This window comes from Daucus carota, chromosome 1 (assembly GCF_001625215.2).
Source record: "Daucus carota subsp. sativus chromosome 1, DH1 v3.0, whole genome shotgun sequence".
Classification (NCBI taxonomy): Eukaryota; Viridiplantae; Streptophyta; class Magnoliopsida; order Apiales; family Apiaceae; genus Daucus; species Daucus carota.
Window position 1 is genome coordinate 43,085,001 of NC_030381.2, and position 21,222 is coordinate 43,106,222.

General features: G+C 33.1%; 3 protein-coding genes across 3 annotated transcripts; 2 read left to right on the plus strand and 1 right to left on the minus strand.

Moving 5' to 3' along the window:
* The first annotated feature begins 6,306 nt into the window (after positions 1-6,306).
* On the plus strand, positions 6,307-7,413 carry LOC108194140 (zinc-finger homeodomain protein 4-like). Its single transcript, XM_017361049.2, has one exon. The coding sequence runs from the start codon at positions 6,444-6,446 to the stop codon at positions 7,272-7,274; it is 831 nt and encodes a 276-aa protein (XP_017216538.1). The 5' UTR covers positions 6,307-6,443; the 3' UTR covers positions 7,275-7,413.
* Positions 7,414-8,335: 922 nt separating this feature from the next.
* Positions 8,336-13,544, minus strand: LOC108222641 (protein root UVB sensitive 6-like). The gene is made up of 13 exons (XM_017396557.2): positions 12,987-13,544; positions 11,983-12,081; positions 11,779-11,892; positions 11,347-11,418; positions 11,155-11,265; positions 10,944-11,063; positions 10,489-10,590; positions 10,299-10,371; positions 9,988-10,071; positions 9,828-9,892; positions 9,582-9,683; positions 9,324-9,503; positions 8,336-8,755 (listed from the first exon to the last, which is right to left on the minus strand). Exons 1-13 carry the CDS (start codon positions 13,314-13,316, stop codon positions 8,690-8,692), a joined length of 1,518 nt encoding a protein of 505 aa, XP_017252046.1. The 5' UTR covers positions 13,317-13,544; the 3' UTR covers positions 8,336-8,689.
* Positions 13,545-17,156: 3,612 nt separating this feature from the next.
* On the plus strand, positions 17,157-19,388 carry LOC108199321 (histidine kinase CKI1). Its single transcript, XM_017367094.2, has 4 exons — positions 17,157-17,273; positions 17,390-17,833; positions 17,978-18,121; positions 18,230-19,388. The coding sequence occupies exons 2-4, from the start codon at positions 17,402-17,404 to the stop codon at positions 19,085-19,087; spliced, it is 1,434 nt and encodes a 477-aa protein (XP_017222583.1). The 5' UTR covers positions 17,157-17,273; positions 17,390-17,401; the 3' UTR covers positions 19,088-19,388.
* Positions 19,389-21,222: the final 1,834 nt, after the last annotated feature.

Below are 21,222 nucleotides of genomic sequence, written 5' to 3' on the forward strand. Positions count from 1 at the left end.
ATAAAGGGCATAGCTACAACAAAACCAACTAGAATCACTTGATCAAACCTCACAGGTCACAGCTAACCAGATTTCACATGCAAAAGCATGGCACAATAACTGATCATCTACCTTTTAATGCTCCAAAAATAAATTCAATACTTGTGTGCATAATATAAATTCACACACACTAATTAACTCCCTTCACGTGTAGTACTAAACTCAGAAATTGTGTAATAATGAACAAGCCTCAGGCTTGGCCTGATGAAAACCATGATGATAAATTTTTACTCCAAATGCAAACTCTGCCTCTTGAACAATAGTGGTAGCCATTGGCTCCTTCAAATTACTGACCACCCACAACACATTCTTTACAAAACTAACCACCTTTTTTTTCACTTCACAAAACTAACCACCCTAATTCGAAACATCCAGGGGCGAACACCACAGAAATTATTTTTGCAGCAGGCCCCTCCCAGGGGCGAACAACAAACATTTTTCCTTATATGTTCGCCCCCCCCACGGGCGAACATAGAAGGGAAAATGTTTGTGGGTTTGCTCAAAAATTCTTCACTTTTCAGTTCGTTTATTTAATTTATAAAAAATTCAAAAAAAGGGGAAATTGTGATATATTATTTATATTATTATATTTTATAATATTATATTATATAATGATATGATATTACAAAATTATTTTATATTAAAATATAATATTTTAATATTTAAGTTCATATTTAAGCTCATAAAAGATAAATAATATTATTATTGTTTTATTTTTGTTAATCCGAAAACGTCATGTAATATCTTGTCCCGAATGCATTTGATCAAACACAGCACTTTTATTCATAGAAGATATTAAAACAACGATAACACGACTTAAATTGAAAAGCAGAAAACAATCACGACGAAACTACAGACCACTTAATCGTCCTCGGACGACATTACACTATCAGAATAATAATCCGGAGTGGTGACCAATGCAAGGTATTGTTGTTCCTTAAACCGGTTCCCTTCTTCCCGAAACATCCTAGCATCATCGTATAGACTCTGACGATGCAGTCGCAGATTCATGCGATTCTCCTCTTCTCTCGCTCTGAAGAGGGCGGCCTCCAGCTGCTGCGGCGTTTCTCGAGGCATAGTACGGGCCCTTTGTTTAGGAATCGGAATCCCAGCTAGTGCACAACGTTCCATGCACACTTCATGCCTACGCACACGCCACTCCCACTCATTCAACATGGTGGTAATCGACTGAGGGGAGTATCGTAAATTAGGGTTTAAAGAGTACGTAAAGTCATCATCACACCACCATTTTCTACCCATGGCAACAAACAGATCACCTGGTGTGTAACTCATGATTTATGATGAACTATATCTTGTGTGAGCTCTATGGTTGTGTGTGCATTGTGCATATTGTATGTGAACCTATTTATAGGCATAGCATAACATTGCAACGAAATAATGCTGATATTCACATGATCAACAGTTGTATCCCATAATGCTGATATTCACATGATCAACAGTAGTATCTCATAATGCAGAGGTTCACATGATGAACAGTATGTCATAAAGTAAAGGTTCTGCAGAAAGTAAGGCTGCATTAGACTTAAAGCCAAAGGACTTGTAAAATCCAAAATTATTATCAGATCCGGAAAGATTTTTAGCCACTTGTAAATGCATTATTTTGAAGGGGAATAACTGCATCCTTCAATAACATATCAAACTGCAAGGACTTGTCATATCAAACTTTAATTATGAGTTGTCTACTCACCCCTTTAAATTGCAACTACTGTTCTACTGCATTACAAGTTTGACTCAAAAAGATACAAGAACTGCAGAGACTTGTCATTTCAAATATTTTAATTATTTTAATCAAATGTAATTTTATTTTCACTTTATGTAATGCTTGTGTTTCCTTTAATTTTATGTAATGCTTGTGTTCTTTTAATTTTATGTAATGCTTGTGTTTCCTTTAAATTACACATCCCTCAGTTTATGTAATGCTTGGATTAACAATAATAAAAAATAAGCACTAAAATATGTGGTTTTTTCGGTAATATGAATAATTTTGTTTAGGTTAATATAAATAGATATTGCTCATATCATTCTGATTTGCAAAAATAAAAACTGCAAATAAAAGTACATTTGATAAGTTCGAGGTCTTTAATATTCTCAATCCCCAAAGTTTGTCCTCACTCTGAAATCAGGGGGTGGCTGAAATAATTGTAGTGCACAAAATATTAGTCCCTATAGGCTACAGACTCATACAAATGTAAAAAAAATTGCACTAAAGAAGGAGTTTACCTCTATGTTGTCCCACACAACCTGAGACCTGTGCACAGACTGTAATGTCAACAAACTCCCGTCTAAAGGTCCGGGACCAGAACGACCGACATCCATCTGCGAAATTAAATTCAAAATATTTGTTATTAAATTTGAAATTGTTTCATTAAATCCAATATTCGAAATAATTTTCATTTTAATTGTGTCAATATAACATTGTGATTTTAATTTTAATTGTAATTATGTCTAACTAATTTTACAAATCTGATTTTTTTTATTTTATATTATATTTTCATTTAAATTTAATTTAATTAAATTTAATTTAAATTATATTATTTAATTTAATTTAATTAAATCTGAATTTTTAATTTTATATTATATTTTCATTTAATTTAATTAAATTTAATTACATTTAATTTAAATTTAATTTCATTTCAATTTTTTTATTTTATATTATATTATTCGAATTAATTTAATTTAATTAAATTTATAAAAACTCAAATTATGTTGATTATATTTATAATATTAATTGTAATCCCAAAGATTGTACTATATTTATTATTTTACATTATTAATTAATTTTAAATTCGAAATAATTATCTCTAACTATTTTTACAAATCTGATTTTTTATATTTATTGGAATAATATAACATTGTATAATTTAAATTTTTATTCTAATAAAACAAACGTATTTCCTAAATTTAAGGGAGTCGTTGAGTTTTATTCAAAGTCTTTCTTATCGAACTAACCCATGCTTAAAGCTAACCAAGGCCAACTAACCTATTTAATTTAATGGTGTCAAGTTTACTTTTAAATTCGATTTAATTTAATTTCATTAAATTCAATAAAAGCTAAAATTAAATTGATTATATTTAATCTACTCTTAACGTAAATAATACAACAATCATCACCAACTACTAACCTATTTAATTTAATGGTGTCAAGTTTACTTTTAAATTCGATTTAATTTAATTTCATTAAATTCAATAAAAGCTAAAATTAAATTGATTATATTTAATCTACTCTTAACGTCAATAATACAACAATCATCACCAACTACTAACCTATTTAATTTAATGGTGTCAAGTTTACTTTTAAATTCGATTTAATTTAATTTCATTAAATTCAATAAAAGCTAAAATTAAATTGATTATATTTAATCTACTCTTAACGTAAATAATACAACAATCATCACCAACTACTAACCTATTTAATTTAATGGTGTCAAGTTTACTTTTAAATTCGATTTAATTTAATTTCATTAAATTCAATAAAAGCTAAAATTAAATTGATTATATTTAATCTACTCTTAACGTCAATAATACAACAATCATCACCAACTACTAACCTATTTAATTTAATGGTGTCAAGTTTACTTTTAAATTCGATTTAATTTAATTTCATTAAATTCAATAAAAGCTAAAATTAAATTGATTATATTTAATCTACTCTTAACGTCAATAATACAACAATCATCACCAACTACTAACCTATTTAATTTAATGGTGTCAAGTTTACTTTTAAATTCGATTTAATTTAATTTCATTAAATTCAATAAAAGCTAAAATTAAATTGATTATATTTAATCTACTCTTAACGTAAATAATACAACAATCATCACCAACTACTAACCTAAACTAAAATTAGCACTACCACTACTAATCAACAACAATCATCACCAACTACTAATCTAAACTAAAATTATCACTAACATAAGCTACTACCAAATACCAACTAACAAAACCCATTATAAATTATCAAACAAATTACTAATCAAGCTTGTCATATAATTTATATCTACTAGCAACTAAGATCAATCATTATCAAATTTATAAAAATACATGCATGCATTTTAATGAGATTGAGAATGGTGGAAAAACCTTGAAAATGTGTGAAATTGATTAATTTGATCCGGTGAAAGTAGCAAAGCAAGCTCCTTTTTCCCCCCTTTTCTCTGTCCGGATCACCCTTTCTTCTACAAATTGAAGCTTGCGGTGTGTGAAAATCTGAAAATTCTTCACTTGCTGGTTGCTGCGGCGAAGATGAAGAAGAAACAAAGGGGTTGGGGTGTTTAAGGGGTAAAAGGGGACACGTGGCCGCCCCTGACTGGGCCGGACACGTCAATGCTTCACAGGTATGTTCGCCCGTGGCAAGGGCGAACACACTTGCCTGTTATTCTTCTGTTCGCCCGTAGCAAGATCTGGGCTGAAAAAATTTTTTCTGCTGTGTTCGCCCGAGGGGTGTTGAATTAGGGTGGTTAGAAATGTGAAGTGAAAAAAAAGGTGGTTATATTTGTAAAGATGATGTTCAAGGTGCCTAGAAATTGGAAGGAGCCGGTAGCCATTATAGAACAAGTCACCTGTTTTCAGCTAAACTGCCATTTTTCACTGTTCACCAATTGACCTTACATGAAACTAGTTTATTACCTACAGTCACTCTGCATAGTTTCCTGTAGATAATTGCATTTTTGTGGTGAATAAAGAATTGTTGTGAATTTTGGTTTTCTTTTTGATGTTTTGCTGGCCAGTTCTCAATTGTCTGACACACAAACACTGGTCTCTCCCCAAATGGTGCTAGCCTGATTCCTGATAGTGCAAGCAAAGCAAGCAAGTGCCCCACCTTTTCTTTTCATCTCCCTCTCTATTCTTCAGCAGATTCTTTATCTATCTGTAAAACCATTTTTGAGGAAAGAAATTTTTTATGTGTATGTAGCTTATGTTGTGAAAAACGAAAATCGGAACTAATGGATGAGTCACTTTTATTGATTAATCAGATAATGAAAGATTAATAGGTATAATTAATCAATCGGGACATTAATTGTATATGTATAGATAATAATATAGAATAATTTAATTTATTAAACTGTTGTATTAATTTTAATAAGATATGTTATGGTTAATCGAATTTTAAAAATCGAATCAGAATAGTCGGGGTAACAATTAATCGGTCAATTCAACATTTTTAAAATTATGATATTTAGGTAGCAAGTGAACTTCTAATCTTAAATACTTAAATATACGGGTAAATTAGACTTGACTCGGTTCGTTTACGCTAATAGCTAAAATCATAATATTTTGAGCATGTTTGGTCGAGTTTTTTAAATAATTTCTAGAGTTATAAGATGGAAGTAACTTATTCACACCGTTTGTGTAAACTGTAAAGAACTTATACGTCAATTCTCAACTTATATGTCAGAATATGAAAAGTTGAAAGTGACAATTTTTTAATGACTCATTTTGTAAAAAAATAAATTTTACAAAAATAACCACTTTAAAAGATAATTTATAATATTATTATTATTATTATTATTATTAATAACTGTTATACCTTTATCATAAATACCAAAAAAATTATCTAAACACATGAATTAAAAATTAATTTTAATCTATAATTAACCTCTCACATGTAAACACTTTTTGAACTAGATGGCCCATTAATTTAAAACAATAATCTTTTGTTATTTTCCTGTCTCCCAATTTTGGCCTTCCCGACATCTATAAGCTCTATGTTAAGTGCTTCACTAGCAAAAAACCCACCTGCAAAACTCCCTGCATTGTCTCCCTACTTTCCTTCTCCTATCCTTTCCATTCATCACCCACTAGTTATTACTACCCTTTTCTAAACTAAACCATCCCCCCTCTTTGTCAACCATTGTCTTCTCTAATTCAAGTTTTTGTCTTTTGCAATGTAAGGTAACCAAGCTCAACATATTATCAGAAATACATACTTATGTGAGTGCTAATCTCATTATAAGCCACTGTTTCTGCTTGATATCGAAGAAGAAACACATTGTTTTCATTCTTGTCTGTTGCATGTTCACCAATCAAAGTGTTCTTCCACTAATCTTGCTCCACATTTATGTTTAAGAAACTAAAGCTACTGTCTTTTGAGGTTAGGTAAAAACACATTGGTCAATTTTCTTTGGTCTGCAAGTAAGTTAAATGTTTCATCTGTCAAAATCTTTGAACTATGTAGTGTGTATGTTTTCAAACAAAGGGCAGCTCATTGTTTAAGGTAAAATAATACACACTCCCAAGTTTTGTTTAGTTATGGAAACTACCACTTTTCAGATCTCTCTTGGTAATTTAGTTTTTTAAGTAAACTAATCTGTTTGCTTGTGCTTACCCTTTTGGTCTCCAAACAAACAACACTGATTTTTCTATTGAGACACTATTTTGAAGCCATGGAGATGTCTAGTCAAGATGAGGAGATGCCACTTCCTATAAGCTCTACTTATGGACATGGTCAAATTATTCACCATGATCCCATCCCACAGCTACAATTACAAAACCCCATTGTGCCTATCTCAGTGTCTCAAGCTCCAATCAATGAGGACCATGTGGCAGTGCCATACAAGAAGATGGTGACATACAAGGAATGTCTTAAGAATCATGCAGCATCCATAGGAGGAAATGCAACAGATGGGTGTGGTGAGTTCATGCCTAGTGGAGAAGAAGGCAGTCTTGAAGCCCTCACATGTTCTGCTTGTCACTGCCATCGAAACTTTCATCGAAAGGAGCCAGAGGATGAAACAAAACACCCCATGTCTTCTTATGAATGTTACCAGAGGAAACTCATGCTGGGACATCATTTTGGGACTCCTGGTTTTGTTCCCCCAAGAGCAGCACAGCCCCACCAGATGATCATGTCTTCTTATAATATGATGATGGGGTCTACTCTGGCTTCAGAATCTGATGAGCAAGAAGATGGTGGGGGGAACAATGTTCATGCAGGGTATGGATATGGGGGGAGACCAGCCCATTTGGTGAAAAAGAGGTTTAGGACAAAGTTTTCACCAGAACAGAAGGAGAAAATGCTCAACTTTGCTGAGAAAGTTGGGTGGAAAATACAGAAGCAAGAGGAGAGTATGGTGCAACAGTTCTGTCAAGAAGTTGGAATCAAAAGAAGAGTTCTTAAGGTGTGGATGCACAACAACAAGCATAATCTTGCTAAGAAGAACCTCACTACCTCTTCTACTGAACCTCCTGCAGTTCCAATTCAGATTCAAGATTAAGTATGATTTTATCTCTATATATATCTATTTTCTGTGTCAGCTTTCAAGATTTCTCTAGTTTCTGCTCTTAGAGTGATCTTGATATTTAAAGACCATGCTTATGTAATGTAGTTAAGGGAATTGAGATTTAGTTCTGAAATTCATGTTATATGATTTATATTTGACTAATCAATATCTACTGACATTTCATGTTTCTTATTTACTTAGAGGTGGCCAAACGGACGGGCCTAAAAAACATGCCCAGTCGGGCACCTCTTTAAATCTCATGCAGATTGGAAACACACTGAAACTATTATCTATATATTTAGTTTGGTAGAGGTTTCCAAAACGAAGAAATACAGTATCAAATGGATGGACACCTAATTCCTTTTTCGGGGACAATTAAGTGTTCAAGATTTAATAAAGAAATAGATGCGCAAGTATTTCGACATATCAATTTTTACATGCATGTTTGTACGTATGTTATGTATTCAGCTCATACAAAGAGGCGCATTGTTCATTCTTCTTCATTTGTTTTGCTGCGCCATGTACATTGAACGTACGGGTCTTACATCTGTCTATTGCTGATCAAATAGACTATGATTATTGATAGAAACACTTTGATAGCTGACATTGTACACATACATAAACTCTGTTTGAGAGTCGAACACTGCAGTAACCACTAACCGGAGCCTGAATGAATGCATTGTAGTCTTTCCATTGTTCGGATGTTTTAAAGATATCACAGCTACTTAAGTTTTGCTAGCAACGTCGTAGATGACTTCAAAAATTGTTGCACAAAGATATTAACATTTCAAAGAACTCTTACATTTAAGTTCAGCAATTGAATACTATCTCCAACCCTGAATTTACCACATGTGTGGTAGCAGAGTTCTGAATCTCGGCACAGGTGCACAGCAACTAATTAGATTGACAATCTGTATAATCCACTATATGTAGGTAACATAACAACCCAAAGCTCCTAAATATAGCTTTAGAAAGAGCATAGATAATATGTTGGCCTTGTTCCTTAAGACGGCCAGTAATGCGCTATGATATGGATGCATCTTACCTCCACAGAATAACAGAAGGCCCCACATGGGAAAAAGACCTTTTATCGATAGAGATTACAACATAAGACAAAACTGGTTTATTTATATTTCATATACAAGCACTAATACATTTTATCTATCCACTAGAACTGATTTCTCCTACAAACGTAAATATGGGCATAACACACATTGCTGGTTGTACAAGTCATGGTTGATATACAATAGGGAACATCTTCTTACTTAGGGTATCTGATACTCTTAAAGATGATCAATTCGGTTGATGCACGAACTGCAGTAGCTCCTCTCTCCGAGTTTAAATAAGCTATCTAATCTCTTGAAAATTGGATGCTCTGGACGGATGAAGATGTCATTGATTTGACACATTCACTTGGTCAATCCACAGAGCCGAGCTCGGCCAGGATTTAGATGAGATTCTGACATCACCCAGCCCTACACAGCAAAAAAATCATTAGTACCAGAAGCAGCATAATTATTACAATATCTCATACAGATAAAAGTTAAGACATTGTCTAGATATCAAACCTACTCTAGTGTGAGAAAACAACCCTTTCACTCTCCAAATAGAACATAAATCTCTTTTAGAAGTATATCAACCTCTTACAGAATACTCTGAAGCACTCAACCTTTGAGCCTTGACAAACCTCTTAATTATGATGGGATAACAAAATCACAACAACAAAGACAACTAATCACATTTCTAAACTAATAATTTGGTCCTAGGTAGGGGGATTTATCTTTTATTTCCCGTCATCTTTTCAGTTAAGATTTCAGACCTTTACAACCTGAACTAGTACAATTACTTTTAATCCACCAAAAAACAGAACAGTTGTCAGCCTAGCAAGTCACAACTTAGAGATGAACACCAACGACCAAACAATGTTTTTTCTTGTGTTGGACGTACACAAACACATTTATTTGAGTGGTTCACCGCCATGGCAATATTAACTCTAAATTGCAATTGATTTCATATTAATAGCATACAAGTACTTTCACCAACCTGTTCTTTAGCTTTGCTCTTAAATGGCGCATACAAAGCTGAAACCATCTTATAAGAGTCTGCAATATGAGCTTCAAGATTGGTTGAAGAGGGCAGCAAAACTGAAGGATCAGTTTCATTTTCTCTCCTGGGAAACCTATTCCCGTTTGATGAACGAATGATATGCAATAGTACATTAGCCTGCATATAAGATAATTTAGCTTCGTCCATACCATGAAATTCTCCATTATATAACAAAAGAAGATAAATTTTGCTCACATGGAATGTAGCTTTCAATATGTCATCGGGTTTTGCTTGATCCTTGAACAGCGCATATATATTACCCTTAGAAGGATTATATGTAACTACATATCTTTCTCTCTGAGATTAATAGAAAGACAAAAGAGAAACCCAAACAAGAAATGATATTGTAGTAAGTACTACCGCACAGCAGCACAAGCAGATATGCGTGCGAAAGATTTCTAAGCCAAGAATTATGTAAAATCTGTTAGATCATTGTTGTACCTCAAAAACAGGCTCTATGGCAAGGTAAGAGTTTGCATCCTGGAACGCATCTTTGAATCTTGATCCTGGGATCCACAACAAACTTGAGTGACAACTAGAGAATGAATCATATTTTGGAGAACTAGACAATCACATGTGAGAAAGGCTAGGACTAAATTACCAAGAACAATGGGGCTGTGGTTTGACCATGGTAAATTAAATACACTTTCCATTGCATTTCCCTCCTGCAATGTTGGTACTTGCCCTGAAATTGGTGATGTGATGTACAATTAGTCATCTCAATGAAAGGAGCCAAAAAGAAAATAAAAGATCACCTCAGGAGTAATAACTAGGAACATGGCTTGTGACGCAAATGTCCCACCAAAGAAGGTTGAAGAGAAAATATAACATTTGGCAATTATTTGACAAGAAAAGAATGAAAAAGATAACACTGGCTTAATTTGACAAGAGTCAATAAGCATGCAAGCTAACCAGTCTTAAGGAAAGAATCTACGGCAACAGTGAATCTTGCACGATTTAGTGTATGCAGAACAACAGATTTGACCTGGCAAAATAAATTGAGGTAAGATATCTAAATCAACTTCGGACAAAATTGAACAATTAGGTAAATAGATGAAAATGTAAAATTGCTTGTCTAACAATATGTTAATGAAAATCAAACCTCTTGATAGGAGCTGAATACGTATCCACAAGAGAGTAAAGCGAAGGTGGTAACCAAAGATGGATTTCTTTTTGCAACCATGATGCTAAATCCAGTACCCAACTTCACAATAGCAAATTTAACGAGATTAGCATCTACAGGAATACACTCCCGCTTGTGATGTGTCAACACATGGATCACCACACACCAAGACAATACCATCTGTACCCTATCAAGGAACTGCCAAGTATAACTGCAAAACTAACTATTCTGTTCTACTTTGATTCACTATCGTAGTTTTAGGTTTTGTCTTTGCAGGTAGCTATAACAAATTATGGGGGAAACCGTTTAATTTTCTCATTAGCAAGTACCAACATACAATAAAGAGGACCATTGGCCCAAACTTATAGCAGTCTCAAAATCCACATTAGTTGCATCTAAGCTAAAGTACTAAAACATTGTAGGATAAGCTGTACCAGATCTGCAATATTTCCAACACATTCTCCTTTTGCAGTAACATCACCGATGTTTTCTCCTCTTGCAAAGGCTTTGTATATTGGGGTACGAGTAGATGTTGATGTGACCGCACCAACATTCTACATCAAAAAAAATGTTTATAAGATCATTGTACAACGCAACAACTAACTGAAACCTGCATGCATAACTTATATAGAGGAAAGTTTAAACCTTGGCTACATTGGCAGCACATGCTAAAGGAAGGAAAAGGTGTGGTACAGCTGCAGTTGCTAATTCCACAGCAGCTCCCAACTCCATCAAGAGATCACCAGCAAACCGCAGCTGGAAGACATCACTGTAAAGATTAATACACCGCCAATAGAAAAAAAGATGGTGAGAAATTTCATCAGAAATTAATGTAACCTGTTTCAGATCATAGTCAAATTTTTTCCCTTGACGAGAATAAAGCATCTTCCCAACACGGCCTGCTCCATCCTGCAGATAAAAAGATATTTCAGTTTTCTCTCATAACAGATATAATAGTGACAATTACAGTAACAAGAACGAAAAATGACTCCAAGTTACCACAACACTCATAAAGCTTAAGACTATAATATCATTTCAAGTGTACTCAGTTTTAAATAGTGCGAGACTTCAGTTGATGACTAATGTGGTTGCAATAAGTGATCCTCAACAGATTTTATCCGACACAAATCAGTTGATGACTAAAGTGGTTGCAATAAGTGACCCTCAACAGATTATATCCGACACAACCAATCATCTAACATTAACATATAATCCATGAGAAAAGTTCATCCTACACTAGGTTTACAAACATAACTTGATCAAGCATACCTTGAGAATCCAATTAATAGCAACAGCCCCAGGTGTAGATCGATTTCTAGAGACCCCAACTGAATTCAGAAGCGTCTGAGTGGTAAAAACACTCATTGCACCCCCAAAGAAATGCTACAGTGAATGACAACATCAGCATCCGCAATTCAACACAAGAACTTACTTTAATTCCAAGTAAATAACCACAGAGAATTGGAATTGTACCTTTAAAGCTCTCCATGTCATGTATGGAACATAAGAGGGTATCACACTATCAGGAAAACCTTCTGGAACTACATATGATCTAACAAATGACACCAACTCCTGCACAAAATATCAAAAACAGAAAAGTCAGAAATTATAGTTCAAAATCTTAATAATTCCTTAAACTCTATTGTGAAAAACAAATATTGGACTAGCAGTCAAAGGGTGATATATATTCACTATTCAAATCTTAAAATTAATAATATATCATCACTACATTTTCTCACGCAACTAATCCACTTAAATTCAAATCAAACTATTTTCAAATCAACCACAACTATTTTATCATTCAATACAAAGCCACATTCATCTAATTAGGCACTAGAACAGCACAATTAACTTCCCCGACTCTTAAGAATAGGTTGGTCAATACTACAACAAATATTGGACTAGCAATAACAGGTTCAACTTAGAGAAAATATATAAATGCATTCTGATGTCACATGAGTAAATTCTTACTACAATTTAACATAGAAACTAATCCACTCTTAGATAATTTTAACTGTAGTCAATTTAACCTCAACTCTTGTACCATTACAGACAAAGCTGCATTTGTGTAATTCTGATTGGTTTATCATTAACTTATTGTTTTGAAGCCATATACAGTCGATGCAATTCTGATGATACTTAAATATAAGCTCCACTGAGGATGATAAACAACAGGTGATTTGTATAGCTGACACTGGTGATTCGAATGCAAATGAGGAATCACAGTATTAATTATACAAATCATCAGTCATTTGCATTGAAATCACTAATTCAGCTACACAAATTACCCGATCATTCAATATCAACTCTTCAACTACAGTGAATATATCGCAACTAATTGATAACTAAGTCGAAAGCTGCATTTGTCTAATTAGGCAGTATATTAGCATTAATTTCAAAAATCATTTAACCTACAATCATAAGCAACAAAAACACACAGAATTATCCAAATAAGAGCAGAGGATACAGAAACGAACATCAACAGGAGCTTTCGGAGACTGCAAGCTGACGGCGCGAATCGAGCCTTTCTTAAACTTAACAGAACCGATATCCTGAGCAAAATAATTCCAGCGGCGTCCGTCGATCTCCTCGCTACAAATCAACCTGAAGCTCGAATCGACAAACTGGTCCTGAAATCCCGGCTCTACAGGAGGCAGCTGCGGCGGCGGCGCGGGCTTCTCGGCGGGCGGAGCGGAGGCGAGATTGGCGCTGATGCGGAGAGTCTCGCGCACGAGGAGACGCGCATCTTGCGACGGCGCGTTGGTTAGGGTTTGGGATGGCGAGGTCGGTGAGGGTTTGAGCTTCATAGTGATGATAATTAATTGGAGAGGAATCAAAATGAAAGAGAAGATGGGGGTGGTGGTGGTGAAAAAGAGGGAAAAGATGGGGGATTGTATTTATATGGAGGGAGGGGAGTGCATTGGAATTAACGAAGAGAAAGCGGCTGCAGAGAGAGCAGCGTTTCTGTTTCTCTCGGTTCTATCAGCTTGCTTTGACAGGTGGCCTAGGTTCGACTGCTGTGGACCTTGCGAGATGGTACTCCGTCCGTGTCTATGAGATCTATACGTTTGCAATGAACACAGAAACTAAGAAAAATGTATAAAATAGTGTAAAATAATGAGAAAGAGAATGAAAAGTATATAAAATGACGGTACTCATGAATATTTAATTGATAGATTTAAAAAAGTTGATTAAAGTAGTGGGTGAGTGAGATTTTTATATTATAGAAGTTTACTATTTTGGGAAAGTTTTGAAATGTATATAATTGAATGGGACATCCCGAAAATAAAAGTGTATAGAAATCAAAGGGACGGAGGGAGTACAATTTTTTTTAAACATCGGTCTTAATTATTAGTTACTATATGAAATATTAAGGAAGACTTATTAATTAAAAACATATATATATATATAAATTAATGATTAAATTAAGAGTTGGGCTCAATAGAGACCAAAAATTTTGGAGTCATTAGAAACTACAAGATCTACCGTTAAATAATATGGCAATCAATGGACATGATTAAATATTCTTTGTCCTGCATTTCTAGTTTTGTAATATTAATAATTTACACTATTCTTGTCCTGCATTTCTAGTAATGTATTATTAATATTCTTGTCCTGCATTTCTTGTTTTTAGTTTTAATTCAAAACTATGTTTGTAATTTACACTATTCTTGTCCTGCATTTCTAGTAATGTAATATTAATAATTTGTCCCGCATATTTGTGATATATCTAAGTGTTATTTTGTCTTGCAACAAATTCAATTCGTTGCAGGACAATGACAATGAGTTCAGTGCCAATCATAGCAGTGTCCAACTACATCTTTGTTTTGTATGCAATTATTATTTTTATTTGTTAGGATTTCGGTGATTGAACACCAATATTATGGAATTATTATTTTATGTTATGCAAGATTTAGAAGTACTGCTTGTTGTTCATCGATTTAGAAGTGCAGGACAGGATAGGGAGAGAAAACAAATGTGCAGGACAAAATATATGCAGCCGTTGGATGTTTAATGATTGGATGGCCAGAATTAGGTCTCTACGGTCTCCAAATAATCAAGTCTCCATAGAACTTTCTTCATTAAATATAAATCAGTACTTAAATACAAACTATAAATTAATATGTTTTTTAATTAGTGATTCAAGGTGGAAGTGAGTTTTTCATATTATATGTTTTTGTGTGTGTTTTATATTAAAACAGTAGTCACAAATTTTCATCCATAACAAATAATTTGAAGAAATTATATCTATTTACATGATCATATGGATCATGAACCTTTTTAAAATAAACCACATCTAATTCTCGTCAAAATTTAGGCACCGTTTGTCATTTTGTAACAGACATCAATAATAATTTTTTGCTGAAAAATAGAGTAATAAGTTGTTTAGCAAATCAAAAAATACTTTTCTGTATCTTTCAAAAAAAAAAAATACTTTTCTGTAAAGCAATTTTAAACTCGAAAACTGTTGTTAGAAAAAGTAGGTCCTCCCATTTTTTGAAAAAAAAACTATTTTTCAATTTTTGCAGGAAGCTATCATAGATTTCATTGTCAAGTCTCGTGAAAAACATTATTTTTTTTTGACAACACAATAATTCTGAAAAGATATGCAAATATTTTTATATTATAATTTAAAATATGCAAATACTGAAAAAATTACCAAATTATTATCTAATTTCTCAACAACACTTTTTTTTACAAGTACTTTTTCTGACAACATAATAATTCTAAACAACACACCCGAACAAAAACTTATATAAAAGTGTATATTACGTTTTGGTTCACAAGTTGTATTCGATAGAAGAATTAAAAAAAATATGATATGGTTTTGTGTTTGTGATTTACACATCCATCCAATGTACATTAAATTATAATCGATTTGTTTAATGTGTGCTGATGGTCATATAAATTTAATTATGATGGTTGTGTAAGAATCAAGATTATGCTCAACATGACATCTTTATATGACTAAAATTTTAATAGATTAATAATAATTTATAAATTTTAATCGATTGAACCAATTCTACGCTTATGTGAATTTTTAAAAAATACCATAAATTTATGCAGAGTCTCTAAGATTTAAACACAATTCTTCAAAATCTCATAAATTATGATGGAATTTCAAAAATCATAAAATACACCAAACAATTTCACAAAATCTTTCATTTTATGAAGTAAAAAAAAAACTATCAAGATATCATGAATTGAATACTATTAGTTTTTGGCCTAATTTAAAATTCTGATTGAATACCACCAGATTTCTAAGATACTGATATATTTATAAAAATCCGAGTTAAATATCCGAAAAACTCTTGAATGATTTTTAAAAAAAATATCAATTGAATACATTCCATAATTATGATAATCTCGACAAAATCATTTAGATATTGAGTTTTAATTTCTCACACCATGGACATTTAAACACATTTCACAATTCACAATGATAATTACAAAGTATGTATCCTAGATTGTACAACATTCATAGATTATTTTGTTTTGATTATAATATTAAAAAGGGTGTATTCAATTAAAATTTTAATAAATTATATATAATTTATAGAATTTTATAAATGGTCTTCCTGATGTATGTCCATGGATACACACTAACAACCAGTGGCGGACCCAGAAATTTTTCTCAATGAGTTCTTTGTTTTATTTTATTAATATAAACAATAAATATTTAATTAAATATTAATATTTAAACTTTTGGTATTGATATTAAATGTTAATTTAAAGAACGCTGGAAACTAAAAAGTATATATTTATACAAATATCTTAATAACCACGAGATTTTAAATTATTTCGAAAACTAGTCGCACAATAGTTAATAAGATTTCTGAATTATTGAGGTAAATTATGAGTTCGATAAATATTTTAGTGGGTTTCTGCTAAATTTTAAATTAATTTTTAACTGAAATTTACCTTATAATTACACTTTGACGGGAAGTTGAGTGGGTGCCCGAGAACCCATACCCAAGGGTATGGGTCCGCCCCCTGCTAACAACAACTTTTAATTTAGATGGAGGATTTTGATTGGTATGAATTTTTGTGCAGACAGGGGGGACCGTTATTATTATTATTTAGATTGGAACCAATAGAAATGCAACACCTACCTAAAAAGTTGTTAGTGCGCGTGCCCATGAGCACACACTAGAAAATCCGTTTTATAAAATATGTTTTATTTTGATTTTATGCGAATTCTAGATAAAATATCGTAAAACTGATACACATGTTTTAAGATTTAAGTACAATGTTTCAAATCCCATAAATTTTGATGGGATTCCAACAACTTAAAATACACTAAACTATTTCACAAAATCCATCGTCTTATGAAGTAAAAAAAAAACATCAGCATTTGAACACCATTAGATTTTAATAAATTTTGAATAATCGTCATTAAATATCATCAGATTATTAAGCCTAATATAAAATCTTGACCAATTACCACGAGATTTTGTCACATAATCAAAAACATTAATTGAATATCCAAGATATTGATACATATCCAAGATTTTGATAAATGAATTGAATACACCCGGATTTCACAAATACAAAAAATCTCGTAAAATCTCAATTGAATGCACCAGTTATAAATTGCAAACAGATATCCCCACCTATAAATTGCAATACAGAGATTGTTTAGCTGTTATGCATTGTGCGGACAGGGATTGCAGTGGTGCCACCCAGTTTGGTGCTTAACAACTGGCCTACCAGAACTAGGACTCTCGAATGCAAAGTGAAGCTGATTACTTCGAAGCAATCCTGTGAGTCCCAAAATATGACTGTCATTTTGTTATGAAAACATGAGTTATGATCTTTGATTCTCAACTTCATTGATAAACTTATCTTTTATGTAATTGTTTTTCATATGTGTTTGTAGGTTAATCCATCAATGCTTCAAAAAGTCGTCGAAAGTACCAATGAAACTGCTTTTGTTGGACTGTCATGGATCAACAACGACGATCTGCTAATCCTTAACACATCTGTTGTGGATGGGAGAGGAGCCAGATTTCTGGAGTTTGAAGTAAAAGCTATAGTACAGTCCTTATGTGGCAGCATAAATAACGATGGAAGTCTGTTTTTGGGCGCAAAGGGTGCGCAAGTACTCACCACTGCTAAGATCCCGAACACTCGAATTATTACTGTCGGTAACAATTCAGTTGCAGTGAAGATGTTGAATCACAATGGTGATGAAGTAGGAGATGTTGGTGGTGACCTTACTTGCCAAGCAAATGATGGCATAATACAACCTATGCCTATCAACATTTTGGAAACGGAGTATGATTTATATTGTTCAACAGTTAAAATCCTTGGGGTGGATTTGGTAAGTATAGCTTCTCTGAATTATTATTATGCCTGTTGTAACTAAGATTCCAATATTGTTTTACTCTAGAATTGATCACCAAACAGAACATAATATATTGTGCACATTGTCTCGGACTTTATTAATATATATATTCTTTGGCAGGTTTTGGCATTGGCTATGCGAGTTCAGGGACCAGAGACATTCAAAGATAAGCAAGAAACAGTCTTTGAGAATTATGCTCAGATCAAAGATACGTCTGTTGGGCAAGAAGGGACAGGCCTAGGGCTTGGCATCGTGCAGTCTCTGGTATATTTCAAGTACTAAATACATCAACAATTGTCGTACCATAAACAAATAATTCACTTTCTTGCATTACTATAACATTATATTACTTATATCATTTTTATTCATCAGGTACGTTTAATGGGCGAGGAGATAGAGATTATGGACAAGGAGGTAGGCAAGAAAGGAACTTGCTTCAAGTTCAACGCCTATTTCTCTATATGTGAAACAGATCAAAGGAGTAAATCCGACGACACTGGATCACATGTCAGTGCTTACATGTCTCCATGCCAATCCTTTTCACCACAAGGTAGTAGCTCTGAACTAACAGAAGGCTCACGAGTCATTTTCTTCATCCCAAATGAAGAAAGGAGTCGAGTGTGCCAGAGGTTCATGGATAGACAACGAATTGAAAGCCTAGTTGTCCGGACCTGCAAGGAACTGGCTTCTTCCTTGAAGAGAATGATCGGACACGTGAGGGTTCATTCTTTGAGCAGTTCTTCCAAGAAGTCCGATGGACTTCAAAGCGTAGCTGGCTCACGCACTTCTAGCCCTAGATTAGAAGAAGCCCAATTCAATTCCCCAGCCCAAATTGATCAAGAGATGCCTTCTACACACAAAAGGACAAGAACCAGAGAGAGCCTGCTAGCACACTTTACACTGATCATCATTGATATTGCAGTCGGAACATTTAGTGAGCTCGTTGGACTCGTCGCTGAAATCAGAAGGAACCTATCTACTGGTGGCCATAGAATTGTGTGGTTAGATAGCTCTGGATTTGGCAATACTCAGCTACAAGGCCTCCGAGACACACTTCAGGCGACTGACATCATTCTTTTCAAGCCCCTCCACGGATCACGACTGTATCAGGTACTAAAACTTCTTCTTGAGTACGGAGGAGAAAGGCCTGCAGAAATGTCAGAGGTCTATCCACCAAATTATCTATCATCGGGTAGCCTAATCGCATCGGATAACCTCGGATGGCATTGAAGCAACCCAAAAAATACGGCAAAAAGAAGCCAAATATGGGGTGCACATTCCCATATTTGCTGTCAGTGCATATACTGAGGGTCCAGAGATCAAGCTCATGGAAGAAGCCGGGGTCGATTATAACCTCGCCAAACCCTTGAACGTCCAGAAAATCAAAGAAGCTCTCAGTATTTTTGAAGACCAGGGATAGTTTGTCTATAGCTATTTGTTTTGTTTGTATTTGTGATAAATATTTGTCTTTACATTTTGTCTCACAAGAGTGTAACTGTTTGAGCTAATATAAATAGGGATGATTTCAGCTATTCATTTCACTTATCAATCTAAATTCACTTAAAAGTGAGACAATTCATAATTTCATACCACTTAATCATATTCACCTAATGAGTTTGTCACAACGCGGTAGAAACTGTATATAAATTTTGATGCTATTTAATTTATATAGTTAAAATAAACTAACTTATTATTTGTAAGTGATAAGTTGTTATAATAATAACAAAAATTATATTTATAAGTTAGTAAAATGTCCAGATAAATTTAATTATAAATTATAAGTGTTTAACAAAATTAAATTTGTAAGTTATATTTTTATAAAAATAATAACTTAATTAAATAAAAAATACAATATTTCTATTTCTTAGTATAATAATTAAATAATTTCAAATATATATATATATACACGTCTATATCATTTCAAAGTGAAATGAGTTGTTAAAATTAAATTAAGGTACCATTATCTTATTCAGTTAGTCTCACCTGTGTTCATGTCAATTTAGCTCTGCGTAAAGCTTTATAATATCCTAGATTATTGCACTTAATGTATCTTGTTGAGAGGAAAATGTTCAGTGCTCTGTTTTCTTTCTAGTACTAAATTCTGCATTTGCTAGTTTTATCGAATTGCTTTACAGGTTGTATCATTTATATTGAGGTTTCATTATCTTCATTTTAATTTGCATTTTAGTTTGTGTCGTAAATAGGATCTACTCTTTCCTTAGGAAGATAGTTTGTTTATGAGAAAAATTTAGGGTTTTCCATCTGTCTTTTTCTAGTGTAGTTCTATGCTAACTGTGCTGATTGTCCACGTGGATTAAAGAGCCGTTCAGTGGATTTTTGTAATTTGTTTAACTTTGCAGATTTAAGATTTTTACTTTCATGAACTTCGCGTGGGAAAGTACTAGTTTCTGTTTAGAGGGCAAACTTGTTCTGATGACTGGACATGAAGACTTTTCTAGTTAACATCACATTAGACTATTTTCAATCTGTTTGTAAGCTTAGTTTTTCGATGTAATCTCAGCTGGTAACTCCTCGCTCGCTGAGCTGCAGTTGTTCAGGTTACAGCAAGATAGCAAATATGTTACTGTATCAACCAATCAGACAGATACCTCCAGCAATGTAAAAGAGAAGAAAAGAAGCCAGTTCTATGTGTTAACAGTGAAGACTCTCCAGCAAAGCGGCAGAAGGAAATAACACAAAGCCAAAAGAAATCACAGAATGTGGATAAATATCAACTTAAAACTTCAGATGTGGGTGACAAAAAGGAACATTCTGAAGCTAATCCAGAACGAGAAAATGATGTTCAAACAAAAGCTTGGACTACTACCAAAAGTCGTTTGGCCGAGACTAAGGGCTCATTTGTTTTGAGCTTAATACAGCTGACTGACTTCCATCTTACCGATTAAGGTAAGTTAAGTTTGTTTGGCTATCATGTTTAATATACTGAATTATTCATACGTAGCTGATTCGTTCATTCTAAAATCTGTGAAAGAATTGTTCAGCAGCATGCTGAGCCCACTGTATGTCACTGTCAATCTCATAAAAATTTGTATATTTTATTTGTTTCCTACATTTTATATATATTAATTTTATCCCGAATTTTGTTTGTAATCAACTTAAATAATATAATCTTTCAAAAAAAATTAAAATATAATATAATACTAATCAATATAACTTTTTAACTTTATAATTATTTTGATTGATAATATGTGTAATATTTTTTATATATGTTGAAATAAGTTTTCATCTTATCAAAAATCAAGTGATATATATTTTATTCAAATTTGGATAAATTTTTTTATTAAAACAAATGATCATATTCATAATATACTATTTAGATTTTTCATATATTATTTATCAAACAG